We start from the raw sequence: 20,300 nt of genomic DNA on the forward strand, positions 1-20,300 counted from the left end.
ATATTTTTATTATATATTATGTTTTCTTATAGTAATACGACTTTATTAGGATTCTTTTAAATATTTTACTTTTCATACTTTTTATTGACTGTAATAATTTGTATTATAGTAGATATTTTTTAGTTTTATAAAAAAATTTATTTATTAATATTTTATTGATATTAACACAATTATTATTATATTAATTTTTACTGGATTATGAATATTTATTAATATTTTTATAGTTCAACGCCACGTGATTCCCATGCTTCTTAATTCGCAATTGACCACTTCCATTCATCCTGGTTTTTTTTTAGAAACCGCCAATATCACAATTATTATTGCCAATATTATATCATTTATAAATTAAAAAGGTTTTAGTTATTAAACTTTTGAGTCTGTTATGACTTTTATTAGACTTTTTTATTACAAAATTATAAAGTTTATCAGATAAATACACTTAAAAAAAAATAACTAAAATTTTACTTTTACCAAAAAAAGTGCTTGTACTAGGAATAATTGATGTTTTAATTTTTTATATTATTTTCGTTTTTTCTTTTTTATATTTATAATTTTTGTTTGAGGAATGCAACTATGTTAAAAGCTAATAGTATACCTTGGAAACCAGTGCATAACTAAAAAAGAAAAATAAATTAATTGATAAATTAATAAAATTAATTAATACTTTCTAGGTTTAGCTTTGAATTAATATAGAGCGCTTAGATAATGATAAAAATTCATATTTATAGGAGATCTTTGCGTTTGTGCACCCACTGGAAGTGGAAAGACTCTTGCTTACGTGCTTCCTATTTTGCATCGTTCGTTATTATTATTAGTAGTAGTAGTACCAATATTATTTATATATTTAATGTTACTTATCTATAATAGATATTAATTTTATTTTTATTTTTACCGCTATTGTTATTATTACTTTTACTATTATTATAAAAGATTAATTTTATAACGAGTAATTATTAAATCTAATATTAATATATATTACATATATTAACTAACACTTTTATTATTTTGGGTTTCTATTTTATTATAATAGTTATTATTTTTAACGCTATTTTACTGCTACTAATTATTATTATTGAAGTTTATTAATTTTTATAACGAATAATAATAAATATCAATTAATATTATACAATTTACTAACTCTATTATATATTTTGGTTATAATATTATATTTATTGTACTTTTACTTTTCTTTTGTACAAATTCATTATTATTATTATTAAATTTTGTATTTTTTAGTATTTATTTTTTACTACTGATAAGTTTTTTTCGAATATATTATTTTTAACGATTATTATTTAATTTAACTTTATTATTATTTATTAATATTTATATATAACATTTTTTATGATTAAGAAAAACAATAATATATTATAAAAATATACCAAAATATAAAATATTTATAAATTTTTAATAGATATTACTGTACTGCTCTGTTTTTAATTTTTTTATTTAATAATTATTATTGAGGTTTCAGTTCTACTATTATTAATTTATTTATTATTTGATTTACACGAACATTTTTTTATTCTAAATATTTTTTTTTTATATTTTAATTAATTTTTTTTTACTTTTTATTTAGTTTTTTATATTTATTTTTTACGATTATTAAAAAAAAATTTATTATAATTATTATTAATTTTTTACGTTAATAAAATATTTACTATTATTATTTGCCTTAAAGTTTTTTATTATAATATTTTTATATATATATATACATATCTATTTTATTATTTTATAAAAGTTATATATATTTATTTATTAGGATTATATAACATTTACTTTATATTATAATTAAGTTTTTGTTTTTACTTTTGTATATAATTACTATTATTTACTGTGAAGTATCCACATTTTTTTAATTTTTTTACTTTTTATAAAGTTTATATTATTAAGTAAAGAATTTCTTTATTATTATTTTTTATAGTAAAATCTATAACATTAACATGTTCTGTGAATGACTTGAAGTTTTTTTTTTTTTTTAAGTTTAATATCCTCAAATATATTTTAATTATATAATAGACTTTTAATTGATATTAAATATATTATTATTAGATTATAGAACCATATTTATTACTAATTATTTTACTATTTTACAGAATTATATTTACTACTACATATATTAATATTATTACTAGACTAGTAATTTGTAATTATTATTTACTTATATAGTAGAAACCATATTTATTATGTAGATTATTATGTTGCTCTAGATTTATATTTATTATAAATATTATTATATAAATGACTTATATTTATTATAAAATATATATTTATCTCTATTATACAATAGATTTATTACAGAAGAGAATGCGAAAGTTGCGGTGCCTTATTATTTTACCTACGCGTGATTTAGTGCAACAAGTTTATAAAGGTTTTATAAAATAATAATAACAATAATATAATAATAATAGTAATAATAATAGTTGTAGAAAAGTATGCGAAGGGAACATCGTTAAAGTTTACAAGTTGTACAGGACAAACAAGTTTTGAGGCGGAGCAAAAACTTTTAGTTTCTTTTAAGTTATTATCATTAGTCGCTATTACAATTATTATTATTCCTTTTATTTTTATTTCAAGTATTTTCTTATACCCCTTATAATAGTTATAACAATTTTTCATGATAAAGTAAAGCAAAAGTTATTATAATTCCAAATTTATAAATAATGTTTTATTTTGTAGAGCAAAATAAAATTTTTATTTACTTTATATTAATGATTTTCTATTCTTATATTTATTTTTTTACAGTAAAGCGGTATTGTACGAATTATTTTCAATAATATCAAATGCTACATATTATTGTTATTCTTAGAATTTTCATATTATTTGCGTAGTAAAAATAATTTTCTTTTGATAATAGTATATAAAAAGTAGAGTATATATTATACATATACTACGGTAAAGCACCAGTTATTATTATTAAATTTTATATTCTGAACTATAATTTAATAATATCTTATGATTACTTTATTATTTATATTTTTCTTACTTTTTTATATAGCAAAGCAGTATTATCATTTGTTATTTATCTTTTTATTAGCAAAGTTACTGGCGCGTATGAAAGTTTAGTTGATATTGTTGTGGCTACTCCCGGGCGTCTATTGGACCATCTTGGCTCGACACGTGGTTTTACTCTACAATATTTGCGTTTTTTGGTTAGTTGAATATTATTTATGGTTTTAATAATATTATTATTAAAATAAAACTTTTTTATAGTAACGTTTAGCATTATTATAAGCTTAAGGACGATAATTATATACGAATATATATATATATATATAAACTTTTTTTTTTTACTTTTTTAATTAAAAAGGTCCTCGATGAAGCTGATCGTTTGTTTTATGAGAGTTATTATGATTGGCTTTCCAAGACATTGAAAAGTATATATTCTGCAGAGTAACTTATATACATTTTTATTGGTGGATGTAAATATATTATTATTATATTATATTTATTATGTAAAATATAATTATTTACTAATTTTTTATTATATATCTATAAATTTTTTTTTTCTTATGGTCCTTTTAATATTTATTGTTTTCATATTAAATTTGTTGTTCTTTATTATTTATATAATATTAATAAATATTTTTTGTTAATTATTATGTATCATATTTTTTCTCATGATAACTTTTTATATTTTATTATTATGTGAAATATAATTTTCTCATTATTTATTATGTATTTATAATCTTTAATATATAATATTATAATTGGGTGAAATATTAAATTTTTATGATTATGTATTATATTATTTTTCATTACAACATATTAAGTAAATTATAAATTCTATTTTTTTATTTATTTTGGAAAAATATTATATTTAAATTATTACAAAGGAAAATATTTTTCTCATGATGGTATTATTTTATATTAGTATCATATTATTTTTCTTATTATTTATATATCACTTATAAATATTTTTTATTATTAATTATTATAAAGTAAAATATTTTTTTTCATGATATTTTATTATATATTATTATCTTGTAAAAGAATATTATAATTGTTATCTTTATATTTTTTTATTATATTTTACTGTTATGTAAATTATTTTTTTCTCACGGTTCTTTCATTATATATTATTATTGTAAACTACATTTTACTTATTTATATATATATATTTTTATTGTAAATTATTATATAAAATAAATTTTATGCTGCATTTTTATGTAAACTATAAAATTTTTATAGTTATTAATTATTTTACTTATAAATAACTTTTATTATTTATTATTATAATTATATTTTACTCATTATTTTTATTATAAATAAAATAAAATACCATAAAATATTTATTATAACCTAATAATTTTTTTATAACTTATCAATAAAAAGAAATAGATTTTACTCATTATTTTATTATGCATATATAAATATTCTAATTGAATATTCGTATTAATATATATTATTTTATTTTAGATGATTATATATTTATTATACATATCATTATTCTTTTTTATATAATTATAAGAAAAGATTAGTTTTAATTTTTTTATTACATATTATTTTTTAAATAATATATCTCTCATTTCTTTATCAAAAATTAAGATCTATTATTAATATTTATTATATATTATGGTGTGAAACAAGATGTCATATTTATTACACATTAATATTATTATTATGTAAAATAGAATTGTTCAGTAATATTATTTACATTATTATATAAAATAAAATTTCCTATTTCATTATTACATATTACAGTAATCGTTATGAAAAAAAATTATTTTTATTAAATATAAATATTATTAATATATAAAATAAAATTTTTCATATCTTTACTACATATTATAATTATATTATTTTTATAAATCAAATCAAAATTAAAAAAGTCAACAAAATAAAATTATGAAATCAAAAAATGAGAATTTTTATTTTGCATATAATATAATGCTAATGAAAAATTTTATAATAATAAATTTAATTTTTAATAATAATAAAGCTTATATATATTGTTTTATCATTTTTATTTTTATTATTGTAATTAAAAATATTATTAGTGTTATTTTATTATCTTTTTATTTTACATATTAAATATAATAAAAGTAACGAAAGGGAACATTATTTTTTAATAATAAAATAAATTTATATTATTATGATCAATATTTTTTAAAATATAACTACTAAGATAATTATTAATGTTTGTACTAGAAAATATAAAATTTAAAAGTTGACATATGTAAAATAAAAGTTATTACTAATATTTATTACATATTATAATTATTTTGTTAAATAAAATAATCATTTCTTTACGACATATTGTAATTATATTAATGAAAAAAAAATTATTATTTTTATAACATTATTATTATTATGTAAAAATAAAATTTTTCATTAATATTTATTAGATCTTATTGTGTAAAGTAAAATTTCTTTACTACATATTCTTATTATTATGTAATAAAATTTTGATTTTTCCATTTTATTTATAATTATTATGAAATAAGAACCATCGTATTTATTACATATATTATAATTACTATCATGCAAAATAAAATTTGTTGTTAAAATTTATTACGTATATTATTATGTAAAATAAAATTTCCCATTATTTAATTTATATATTACTATGAAAAAATAATTCAATATTTTTGTTTCATGTTAATATTATTATGTTTAATCATTAATATATTTTTTATTACATACTATTATTATTTTGTAAAATTTTTATTGTTTTTTATTAATGTATCTAGTGAACCTTTTAGAGAGGAGCCCGTGGTGCTGACTCCAGCGTTTATACAGATCCCCACATTGCCTGTATTTTTATTTTTTTTAGTGAAATAAGAAATAATAATAAAAGTTTTTTTTATAATTATTTTATATATATAATATATTTTTATTGTTATAAAAGTAATGAGAATATAAATAATTAAATAAGGATTAATTATAGTTATATATTTAATAATATATTTTATATATAAGGGTAATATAATAATATTTAATAATAAATTATATCGTTATCAAATTTATTTATTTTATATTTTCTTGAAAAGCTAATAATAATAATCATTTTAGTTGTTATACTTGAAATACTAATGATAGTAAAAAATTAATATTATAAATAAGAGTTATTATTATATAATATATTTTACTTCCTATAGTAACTTTTATTTATTATATTTAAAAGGTTAAAAAAATAAAATAATTTTAATTTATTAATTTATATTCCAAATAACAACTATAAAAATAATTAAAATAAGGATCTCTAGAAGTTATATTATAGTATTGTTTTTTTAATTCATTTTGTAAATTTCTTATATCTTTATCATCTATAAAAATATCATAATAATTTTTAATAATAAATAAAAGTTTTCATATATATTATTATTTTTCATATCATTTTTAATTTCTTTATTTTTTATTTTATGGGAAAACAATTAATAATTATGATTTAGTCTTTATACTTGAAATACTGATAATAAAAAAATAAATATAAATAATAAAAATTCATATTTTTTTTAATATTTAATTTTTGTTATATTCAGTAATTTTTATATTTATTATAAACACTAAAAAAATAATAAATAATATTGATAATTAATTTTAAACTCCAAATTTTGAATAATAAACATAAAAATAATAATATTTGATATTTTATTATTATTATAGTATTAAACTTTTTATTTCTGTATTTTGTTAATTTTTTAATTTTTATATGTTATTTGAAGTCATAAATATAAAAATAATTCAATAATATATAAGTTCCGTTATGTATTATTTATTATTATTATTATTATAAAGCAAAAGAATAAAAAAATAATTGAAAAAATTTTTAATATAGAAATATCAAAAAAAAAAGTGAAATTAGTTGATATTAATAATATTTAAACCAAATAATTATGATAACTTAAAAAATAATAAATTTACTATTATTTTACTTGTTATACTTAATATATTGATAATTATAAAAATAATATTAGAAAATAATAGAAAATTTTTAATAATAATAATATTATTATTATTATTTACTAGTTACATTTAGTCTCTATTTTATATTGTATTTAAGTGAGAATATAAAAATAATAAAATATAATTATTGTTTTTTATGCTTAAAAACAGAAAATATAAATAAAGAAGATAAGGATTTACCGAAGTTTTATAATTATTATATAAGTTTTTTATTTCTTTATGTAATATTTTTTATTTTAAAATAGTAATAAAAATATCTTAATAAAAATAAAAGTTTTTAAATAATAATATTTGTTTTGATAATAATCTTATTATTGTCTCATATAAAATATAAAAACTAATAAAAAAATTTTTTTTTTGTTACATTTAAAGTACTGAAATTAAAAATAATATTTTTTTTAATTCATTTTTTTTCTTTCTTTTTATAAATCTAATTTTCTTTATTTAGTAAAATTTTTATATCAGAATTTAATTATTATTTTTTATTATGTATATTTATTATTGTTTTATCTTAAATAAAAAATAAAATTTATAATAGTAATTATTGTTACACTTAAAACATAAAGTTATCCGAAAATATTTTTTATTTACCCTTTTAATACTTTAAAAAATCTTTTCTTCGAAGTCAAAAATAAAGGTTTATACATATTCAGATTCATTATGGATATTTGATATTCTTTTTAATATATCACGTAATAATAAAATTATTTTACTTTTCCTTTAAAAAAAGTTTGTTATAAAAAAATAAATATAAAAAAACAAAATATTTTTATAAAAATTCAATAACTAAACTTCAAAAAAATTACAATCTCAAAACTATTTTTTTTTATTTGAATCAATTGTTATTAGGATATAAGAAAAAAAGTAAAAAACAATATACTTTTATATAAATCCAATAACTAAACCTTAACAAAATAATAATAAAACTATTTTTTTTTTAAATAAATTGTTATATAAAAATAAAAAAAAAAAGTAAAAAAAATATATTTTTATAAATTCAATTATAATAATAGTAAGACTATTTTATTTTTTATTTAGTAAAAATTAGTTATTAAAAAATAAAAAACAATAAAAACAATATTATAATTAAATATTTTAAAATAATAATAAATATAATTAGTTTCATTATAACAAATTGTGAGTTTTTTTAAAATAAAAAACGATTTTTTGAAGATTTAGTTTATGAATTTATATAATAATTATTTGTTTCTTATTTTTCTTTATTTTTTATAAGCGATTGTTCTTAAAGAAAAAAAAATTATTATTTAATCTAAAGTTTAGTTAAGTTATAATATTTATTAAATATTGAAACCTAGAAAGTTACACTTAAAATAATGAAAATATATAAAAATATTGTTATTTATTTTTTTTATATCATTGTAATAAATAATGAAAGTTTTTTTATATATTCAAAATTATTTAATATTTTTATAATTATACTTAAAATACTGATTATTTTAAGAAAGAAAAGTTTTTTATATATCAAAAAAAAATTTATTTATTTAATATTTTAATATTATTACTACTTTTCTATTTTATTATTTACTATTATTACTACAACTATATATTATTATATTAAAAAGTTTACAGTTTGCAATTTTTTGTTATTTTCTATTATTAATAATTATTCAATTATTTATAATAACATTATTAACTTTGTAGTTACAAAAACTAGTCTTTTCCGCCACGCTTACACCAAATCCTCAAAAGTTGTCTGCACTTCGATTGCAGTTTCCCAAGTTTATTACCGCCGCTACCTACGAAAAGTTTGTGACGCCAGAAAAGTTAAAAGTTATTTTATTATATTTTTATTATTATTATTATCAATAAAAAGTTGATAAAGTTATAATAATACTAAAGAACTTTATAGTAAATTTATTATTAATATATTAATAAGTAAAAAATTTATATATTACTTCTTAATATTGTTATATTATCATTATAATAATGAATATTAAGGAACATTTTAGTAAAATTTTGATATTAAATAAACTTTTATTATTATTATAAAATGATTTACATAATAGCAAGTAAAAGTTATATGTTTGTTTCATAATACTCTTATAATTCCTTTTTTTTTTTAAGAAATATTAAAGGACTTCTTAAAGTTTCCTCCGTTATAACAATAAACAAACTTTATAGTGAAATTTTTATTATTATTATTACGAAATTATTTATATAATAAGTAATAATTGCGTACATATTTTTACATAATACTTTTATAATAATTTTAACTTTTCAGTTAAAGTTGTTATATTTAAAACTTTTTTTATAATAATGAAAAACTATATATGAAAATGGTTATCATTCGAAATTGTTTATATATTAATTAGTAAAAGTTACATAATATTTTTTCATAATACTTTAATATTACTTAATTAATAATAAATATTAAAGAACTTTTTAGTTTTAGTTTTAATATTATAAATACTTTTTTTCATTATTATAATAAATTACTTTATATAAATTTTTTTATTGTTAAATTATTTATATAATAATAAGTAAAATTATTAAACTATCTCTTCATAATACTTTTATAATACTTTTTTAGCTTATAATAATTATTTAACTACTCGAGAAAAAATTTTAAGGTTACTATTATTATAATTATAATAATTATTAGTAATTTTTTTAAAAGATATTATTACTATTTCTTAGTAATAATTTAATAAAAACTTTTTAATTTTTTTTCATATTAACTATATGTATATAATTTTTTTCTAATAAGATACTTCTATTATTATTATATACCAAAAAAAAGGATGAATAAACTTTTTATTTTTTATTTTTTTTAGATATAATAAAAATTAGAGAAATTGTTATATAATTATTACTTTTAAATATTTAAGGAATAGTTATCATTATTACTTTTTTATATGAAAGAAATATTAAAGAACTTTATATTATTACCACTGCTATATATTTAAAAGTTAGAGGAAACCTTTCATCATTATTATTATGTCGAAAGAAAAGTCAGGGAACCTTATTACTATTTTTTTTGCTACTTTTATATATTTAAACAAAAATAAAAAAAAACTATTATTACTACTTTATTATATATAAAATAAAATAGAAATTCTAATTAATACTACTACTGTATATTAACTAAGAAGTTAAATAATCTTGTTATATAACTATTATTACTTTCTATATTTATGGGAATACTAAAGAAGATTTATTATTATTTCTTTTTAAAAGAAAGTTTAAAAAATTTATTATTATTACTTCATAAATACAATAAAATAAAGAAACTTCGTTATATAAGGAATACAAGATTGTTTGCTCTACGCTCGAAAAGCCGCTTGTTTTAGTCTATTTACTCCAAAAGTTGAACTTTAAAAATGTGCTTTGCTTTACTTCCAGCGTGGAATCCACTCATCGGTGCTTTTTTTAATACCTTTCTCACTTTTTTTAGTATATATATTTATAACTTTCATTATTATAATTTTTTTTAATTGAAGATATAAAGCTTTTACAGTTTATATATATAAATTTTTTTAATAACTTTTATTGTTATAATAAAGTTTTATGAAAATTTGAAAAATTTACGCTTATATAAAAATATATGTATCTTTTGTTGTTATGGTATTCAATTATTAAAATTTGAAACTTATACACCTTTTATATATAAATTTTTTAAAACCTCCGAAAGTTTTTTGTAACTTATTATTATGATATATATCTTTTACACTTTTTATATATTAAGTATATATAAAAGTTTTAAACTTTTTGTTTTTATAAATAAATTTTCTAATTATTAATTGTACTGCTATTTTTTTTAAAAGATAGAGAAAATTTTGGAGTTTTTATGTAATTTCCTTTATAGCTTATCTTATTCTAATACTTTCACACGCTTTTTATATGTAAACATTATAATAACTTTTATTATAATTTTTTTATTAGTAAATATATAAAACTTTTTTACTTCTTTTATATTTATATATAAAACTTATATATTTATAATTATAATTTTTTTAAAAAAAATATTTTTTTTATTTTAAGAAATAATTTTTAATCATATATTTAAAAAAAATAATTATTTTTTTTTATTTACTACTTTCATATATACTATAATATTTATATAAAGATATAAAACTATTTCACTTTATATAAACATATATAACTTTTTTTGTTATTATGATTTTTATTTAATAAAAATATAAAATTTGAAAATAAATTCATATAATTTATATATTATTTATTTTCAAATATTTCTAGTATACTTATAAAACATTTCAATTTTTTATATAACATTTATAACTTTTATTTGTTTTATTTTTTTTTTTAAGTATAAAAATAAAACTTATATATATATTTATAACTTTATAATTATTATACTCAATATAAATATGAAACTTTTTTATTACATAAATATATATTTCATAAAAATAAACAATATAAATATATTATTTTTTTAGATTTTTCTATTTTTTTTGTTATAATAATTTTTTTTTAAAAAGAATTTAATTTATTAATATAAAATTTTTTACTTTATATATATTATTTTTATAAGAAAATGTAAAAATATAAATAAAAACTTAAATTTTTTTTATTTTTCTATTTTTATTTGTTATAATATATTAATATATAATTATTAAACTTTTTTTTATTCTTAATACATTTCTATCTTTTATTTGTAATAATATTTTAATAAAAATATTAGTATATATAACTTTTTTTACTCTATATATATTTGTATATTTTTTATTAATAAAGATAGTATACTTTCTTACTTTTTGTTTATAAATATATTTTTAACTTTCGTAAATAAAAGAAAACTATTAAAAATACTTTTATAGTTTTATATACATTTTTAACTTTTATTACGATTTTTTTTACTTTATTAGTTTTATTATTTTTCTTACGCGTTTCATACGATATTAATATATTTATAGTCATTATTATTAGTATTAATATATATAATAATTGTTACACTCCTTAAGTTTATTATTTATTACATATATATTTATTATTTTTATTTTTTAAGAGCACAGAATCGGAGTTTTTTGTTTTATTTATATATATTATTATTATATTTATTATCGTCGACGTATAATTTATAGTTTTTTATAATATTTACTGTATATATTTGTATATATTTTATAAATACTTGTTTATTATATATAATTAATCATTATATATATTCTAACATAAAATATTTGCTTCTCAAAGTTGTTATCATTCTATTTATATAAACGTTATGTTTATTTATTTAATTTTTTTATAACTGAAAAAATTACTGTATATATTATTATTTTCTATATATAATTTTTGTTGTTTATATACTTATTATTATTATATTTAACGTACTTCATTTTAATTTTAGCTTATTTTTATTACTGAAACTTTTTGGAGGCATTTCAGTGGCTGAATATTCATCTCTTCTACCTCAAAAAACGAAGGAACACGTGCTTGAAGCCTTTAAGTGTAACCAGATTGATGTGTAATAAATTATTATATATTTATTTAATGAGAAAATGTTGAACTTTTTTAAAACTGCTTACAGATTGGTTTGCTCTGATTCAATGGCACGTGGCATGGACCTTGAAAATGTTGAAAAAGTTATTTGCTTTGACGCTCCCTTTCATATGAAGGCAAACTTTTACTACTGTTATATATTATTATTTTTATTGTTATTATAAATAATTGAGTTTTTATTAAAGCTAATAGCACATATTGTAATAAGAAATAAATTACTTTATCATATTTATTAAATAGTATACAAAGAAAGTTTTCTCTCTTTTTTTATATAAACTTTAAAGTTTTATATAATATAATAAAGTATTTTTTTCCCCATATATATAAGTATATACTTTTTTAATGATTATCCTTATTTTTCATTAATAATAATATATATTAGTTGTTATTAGTTATGGAATTGTTTTATTATTTATTGTTACTTCATAATATATATTGATTAAAATATATAATGTTTTTATATATTTTCAGCTTTAATAATTTATTATAGCACCATTATTTTTTATTACTTGTATTGATTATTGATAATTATACTTTTTTATTTATTACAATCTTATATTTATTTATAAATACATATAATTTTTGTGATTATTAAGATTTTTTTTATTGTAATATTATTAATTTCTGTTTTTAATAATAATATTGTTTGCTTATAATTTTGCTTTTATTTTATTATTATTATTATTATTATTATTATAATTTTATGTTGATATATAATATTTGACTATTGTATTTTTTATAAATTTTTTAAAATATCTATATCTATCATTTTTATTATATAATTTTTATTATTGTAATTTTTTTAATTGTAATTAAAATTTGACATTTTTTTACTATATATTTTATTTTTGTATATTTATTTATAAATATTTATATTTTTAATAATAGTGATTGTTAAAATTTGTATTGTTTTTATTTTTTTTCATATTGTTTTTATAATATTATTCTAAAGATAAAAAAATTTTACTACTCATTTATTTTTTATATCTATTTATAAATATTAACAAATACAACGATTATTACTTTTTTAATCTAAAAGAAACTTTTTCTATTTATATGTCACCAGTTGTTTTTATATATAAATTATAATAGGCTATAAAGCTTTTTTTTTTGTAGAGGTATAAAAAATCTTACTATTTATTATTTTAATTATAATTATTTATAAACTTTTTTTATTATTATATTTTTTATTATTATGTTTTGCATAATAATTAGTATTATTAATATTTGTATAAAAGTAATTACTATTATACTTTTTTATATAATATTCTACAAAAAAAAAGACTTATATTCACCGCGTGGGCCGAACTGCAAGAGCAGGAAGAGCCGGAGAAGCTTATACTATTATAAAAAGGGAAGAAGTAAAGAACTTTGAGAAAATGGTCGCTGATTATTATTACTTACTGCTGTTATTGTTTCATTATAAGCAATTTTATATTTTATTATTATAGTTGTAATAATTATTATTGTTTTATTATACCAAATTATACTTTTATTATTTTTAGAAATATTTGAATTTTTATTATTACTATTGTTATTATAGTTGTATAAAAAGGTTTTTATTTTTAATTAATGTATTATTTTTTTATATATAAAATAACCATGAAGTTTCTTTTTATAATTATTATTGTTATAGTTATAATAATTGTTATTACTTTATTAATCTGAAGTTTTATTCTTATTGTAGTTATAATGAAAATGTTTTATAATTTTAATTTCTTATACATATATAATAATTTTGAAGTTTGCTTCATTAAAATTACAATTATTACTATAATTGCAATAATTATTGTTTTTTTATTATAGTCATTTTTTAAAATTTTTTTATGTATAAAATAATTTTGTTTTTATTACAATTATTACTATTACATAGTAATAATTATTATCGTTTTATTATGGTTAATTAATTACTTATATAAAATAATTATTATTATTTAAGTTGTAATAATATTATTGCTGAATAGTTAGTAGTTTATCTTTAAATTATATAAAAAATACTTTTTTATTATTATAATAGTGTTAATTATTGTTTAATTATAATTAATATATTTATAGAATAATTTGAAGTTTTTATTTATGCTTATAGTTATTATTAGTTACAATAGTTTTTGGTTTTTTATAATTAATTGTACCATTTATATATATATAAAGCATATTTCTAAACTTTTTATTACTGTTATTAGTTGTGATAATTATTTTTTAATATTCTCAACTGTACTATTTTTATTTTATATTTAAAAAAAAAATTTCAATTTTTTTATAAATATTTTTAAAAATCAATATATATATTTATTATTTTGTGTTCGTATATGTTGAATTTATTATTATTGTACATCATATTTATTTGCTTCTTTATTATATATCACTATAAAGTCGCATTCGTATCTATTAATATTAATATCTTAATTCGTTTGTTAGTTTTTTTTTAATAATAATGATTATAATATAATATTTGATAGTTATTTAAATTTTAGCTCATATTTATTATTATTATTATTAACAAGTATTATATTATTATTTATAATACTGTGCATTTATTATCAGATATTTAGGATTATAATATTTTTTATTATCTTTAAAATAAAATTGAGTTTATCTAAATATTTTATTATTATTATTATTAGAAACATTTTCAATTCTTTTTATATTTAAATATATTTATTATATATTTACTTATTTTTCTTATTAATATTATTATTTTTATATATTTATAAATAATATTTTACTGCTTTTATATATTATATATATTCATATTTTTTAATAAATTTTTTTTGCAGTTTTCAAGAGCCAATAAGCATAATGTGGAGTTGTTTACTATAAATTCCAAAGATTTGAGAGTATATGAAAGTCGAGTTTCGGTAAAGTTATAATAAATATTATGATATTATTAATAAAAAGTTTTTTTGTAAAAGTTTTTTTGATACTTTTTATTATTTATCAGTAAAACAAATATTTTGGATTTATATATAATAAAGGTTTAATAATTTCATAAATTTTTCTTTTATATAATACTGTATTATAACTACTATGAAGTTTATATTTAATATTAAATTTAAAAAATAAATTTTTATTATTATTATATATTTTTATGTAAAAGTTTGTTATTGAAAATAATAGTTCTCCTATATAATATTTTATATATATTATTTGTTTTTATTTGGAAGCATATATAATTAAAGTTAATATTAATAATAGTTAAGTTTAATATAATTTAATACTTAATATTAAAGTTTATTATATCTATTATTATAACAAATACAAGTTTTTTTGTATATTATAAATTTTAGTAACATTTATATGTTATTACATTAAAGTTTATTATTAAAATAGTAGTTAACTTTTATATAGTATTTTTTATTGAATTTTATTATTGTTACAAATTTTATATATATAAAAGTTTTTAAATTGTAGTAACCTTAATATAATGTTTTATTTTTATTTATTATTATTATTAAAAATAAAAGTTTTTATTTCATATATTATTTGTTTTGTAGTAAAATTATATTATCAAAGTTTATTATTAAAAGTAAAATGTTATATTTAGGTTTTATTATTAAAGTTTATTATTGGTATTACGCTTTTTTCTAAAAGTTTTTGTTTATTATTTATATATTACTAATAAATTTTTATCATAAAATAATAAAGTATATATTTTTTTAAAATTATATAATATTAATTTTTTTTAAAACAGTTTATTTTATTATTTAAATATATTTGTTTTATTTAAAAAAATTATTAAAATAATAAATAAGAAAACATCTTTTTTTATTAATTATGCATCATTAATTAAAAAAAATTATTATATAATGATAACAAATATTTATTTTTTTATGATTATATGAAGCAATAAATACTTAAAGCGTTTTATTTTTTATTATTAATATTATTTATTACATGATAAAAAATTTCTTTGTTTTTATAAGTTATTATATAAAATAAATAATATTTATAACAATTTATTTTATTATTTATTTTATTATTATTTATAAATATGTAATGTTGATATTAAATTTTATTTATTAATTTATTATACAAAACAATAAATTTTAAAACTTTTATTTATTATTAGTTCAGTACTTCATATAGTACTACACGTACTAACAATGACGGATATTAGTATTAATGATAGTAATATAGTAATAATATTAGTTACAATAATAACTGCAATATTAATAGTAATAGCAAGCCATTTTTATTAATTACCTGATAGGGAATAAATATATACTTTTAATAAAATTATTTAAAAAATAATAAATATAAGAATTTTAATTATAAATAATATATTTTTTAATAAGACTATTATAAAAAAATTTATTTTTTTAATTTTATATACTATTGTTAATAAAATAATAAAAGTAAAACTTTTATTATTATTAATAAATTATTATTAAATGATGATAAAAAATCTATTTCAAGTAATTATTGTATAAAATAATAATTTATAATTTTATTATTAATTATAAATTTTATTAAATATAATATATTAAATATATAAAACTTTTATTATTGTTAATATTAAATAATAAATGACGATAAAAAATTAATATTCTTTAGTAAAATTATTAATAAAATAATAAATTTTCGAGTTTTTATATTAATAAATTTTATCTTAAATGATGACAAAAAATGTATATAATAAATTTATTTAGTCAAATAGTAAAGATATAAAAATTTTATAAATAATTATAAATTTATAATAAAAAACAATTTAAAAGTATTTATTTTTTAATAAAATTATTAATAAAAAAAGTAGCTTTTTATTATTAATAATAAAAAAGATGTTCTAATATAATTAAAAAAATTATTATTTGTAAGTTTTATTATTAATAATAAATTTTTATTTAATGATTGATGAGAAAATACTTATTTTTAAAATTACTAATAAAATTGTAAATATTTAAAAACTTTTATTATTATATTAAATGATGATAAAAAATTACGTTTATCATAAATTTATTACATAAAATAATGAATACATAAAACTTATATTGTTAATAAAAAATTTTTATTAAATAATGATAAAATAAATTTATTTATTTTCAAAAAAAAATTACTAATAAAATAATAAATATTTAAAACTTTTATTATTATTAATAAAAAAAAATTTCCAATATAAAAATTATGTATATTCATAATTTTTATAATTAAAATAATAAATTTTAATTTAATGATTGGTAAGGAAATATTTATTTTTTAGTTTATTATATAAAATAATAGATCTATAGACTTTTATTGTTATTAATAAATTTTTAATAAACGATAAAAAATATTTATTTTTAGTAATAATAAAATGATAAATAGTTAAAACTTTTATTATTAATAAATTTTATATCAAATACTGAAAAAAATATAATATTTCTCGAATTTATTATATTAAATAAGAAATATTTAAAACACTTTACTTTATTATTTATCAATTATTATTAGTATTATTTATTATAAATTATTAAATATAATCTTTTTGTTTTTAGTTTAAATTTGTTTTATATTAATTATAAAGTAATAAAAATATATTTAAAATTTTTTAACATTTACAACTTTTTTATAATAAAATTTTATATATTGAATTGAAAATTTTTAATTTTTTTTTATTAATTATTATATAATGTGCTGATGTTTATTATTATTTAATGTTTATAATGTAAATTATTATATATATATTAAAGAAATTTTAAATCTTTTATATTATTTAACAATTATAGAATCTCTTTTATAATATTATTTTTTATATTATTATAAATTATTAAATTTTTATTAAGTGATAATATTTATCATTATAACTATTATTACTTCATTGTATATAATAATATTATTTATATGTCTTTTATATAAAACTCTATTTTACTACAATATATTTTTATTTAAAATTATTTTGGAAATAATAAATAATTATTATTATTTAACGATAATAATTTATTTTTTATAAAAATTTTTTATATATTAATATTTATTTTTTGTGTTTAAGAAACTTTACAGAATTATTATTGGAAATAATAAAAATTATTAGTGTTATATAACAATTTCTAATTTAATGAAATTAATTTTTTTAAATTTTAATATTTTTGGAATTATTATTTAACGGTCGATCTTTATATTTTATATTATTAATTTATTTTTGTAATTTAAGTTTATATATCAACATAATATATACTTGAAGAAACTCCTTTTATGATATGAGTTTGAAATTATTTTTAACATTTACAATTTTCATTATTTCTGTTATATAATTTATAAGTATAATCACAATTGTTACTTATAAGAAGCTTTTATTTACAAAAAATTTTTAACTATAAACAATAATAATAAATATATATTAAAAAATAAATCAATGTTTGTTTATTCTAAATTAAATTTTTTATTTTTTTACAACATTTTACAGATTAATATTTTTTAATAAAGGAAGCACTTGTACAACTGAAATCTACTTTGAAAGATGAGAAAAGCAGCGCCTCCGACTTTTCGGGTTTAATCAAAATTGTAAAGAAGCGTCTGAAGCAAAAGATTTCCAGTAAAGAATAATAAAGACAATAAAAGAAATTTATTTTAGTAAATTTTTTTAATTTAAATAAAATAAATTAAGTGATGAAAAAAAAAATATAGCACTTATAGTATAAATAAATGTAAAGTCGTCTTAAATTTTATTATCAATTATAATTTAAAATTTAGCTCCGTTAAGAAATCCGAGGTTTGAAAAAAAATTATTTTAAAACTTAATGTATAAAAAAATATATTAAGCCAACTTAATTTATATGTAAAATAATATTTGAGGTCTATAATTTTTATTAAATTGTATTGTTACTTTAAAAATATAAATAATATTAGGTCTTTATTTATAAATTAATAAACTAAAAAAAGAGCCCAGTTAAAAGTATAATTCTTTTTGATAGGTTTGCTTATAAGTTTTTATGAAAATTATTAAAAAATTATTTTTTAATTAATTATTTGCAACTTGAAAGTTTAAAAGTTATAGTTAGATCTCTTTTTACGATCTTGTAATAATTATATTAGGCACTTTCAAGCAGAGTCGGCAGGGAAAATACAATTACAAAAATGTTTTGTGTAAAGTTTGTAAGTATTTGATTAGTTGATTGATTTGTTTCAATAAGGTTTTCCTTAATAAAATTAACTTCATTAAACTTTAATTTCAAGTTTTTAGTAACTTGAAAAAAGTCTGCTGATAAGTTATGTTTAAAAAAAAAAAGAGTGAAAAGGTAGGTCCTATTAATTACAAATTCGCTGAATCTATTTAAACGTAGTCAATTTTTAAAAAGGCACAAGCGTTGTAATATGATAGAAAATAGCCACTAAATAATAGTTTTAAATAATTTAAATGCTTCTGAACTTTTTGGTAGTATTTATTTATTAAAATAAATTAAAAGTTAGTAAAACGAAATTCGTTTCAGTAATTATATGAAATACTACTTATGTTTCTTTAAAGCTAATAAAAAAAATGAAAATAAAAGAAAAAAGTGACTTAAGAAGTCGATTACAACACTGTCTAAAAAAAATTAATAGAAAAAATTTTCCCGAAATTATTGGACTCGGGAATTTAATAGTTGTTACTCTGATTCCTTTATAAGGCGTGCTGTGGTATAAAGGAGCAGTCTAGTTACTACTATACATATATAATTTCTAATAAACACTTATTTATTGCCTTGATGTACATATAATTACTCTTTTTATAGAAATTATATGAGAGAGGGTCATAAAGGAAAAAGTACAACAATAAAAAATAATAAAGGAAGGTGGCTTCACTACACACCGTATGAGAGCATGTAAAGAAACCCTCACCATTTCTTTTCTGTTAATGTTAAAGTGTACTTACCCACGAAAGTAATATGCATATAAAAAGGAGTTGAAGGCAAAACAAGACAAACACAGTAGCACACTACACTGAAACAGCAGACGCAGTT

The 20,300-nt window shown here is 14.5% G+C and overlaps 1 protein-coding gene across 1 annotated transcript; it reads left to right on the plus strand.

Moving 5' to 3' along the window:
* The first annotated feature begins 229 nt into the window (after positions 1-229).
* LOC135120940 (ATP-dependent RNA helicase DDX51-like) lies at positions 230-12,551 on the plus strand. Its single transcript, XM_064045265.1, has 11 exons — positions 230-284; positions 729-797; positions 2,291-2,371; positions 2,424-2,520; positions 3,038-3,152; positions 3,311-3,393; positions 5,694-5,757; positions 8,572-8,700; positions 10,175-10,290; positions 12,236-12,352; positions 12,416-12,551. The coding sequence occupies exons 1-11, from the start codon at positions 245-247 to the stop codon at positions 12,549-12,551; spliced, it is 1,047 nt and encodes a 348-aa protein (XP_063901335.1). The 5' UTR covers positions 230-244.
* Positions 12,552-20,300: the final 7,749 nt, after the last annotated feature.

This window comes from Zophobas morio, unplaced genomic scaffold (assembly GCF_036711695.1).
Source record: "Zophobas morio isolate AGI-343-1 ecotype UQ-CSIRO unplaced genomic scaffold, CSIRO_AGI_Zmor_V1 ptg000451l, whole genome shotgun sequence".
NCBI classification, from domain to species: domain Eukaryota; kingdom Metazoa; phylum Arthropoda; class Insecta; order Coleoptera; family Tenebrionidae; genus Zophobas; species Zophobas morio.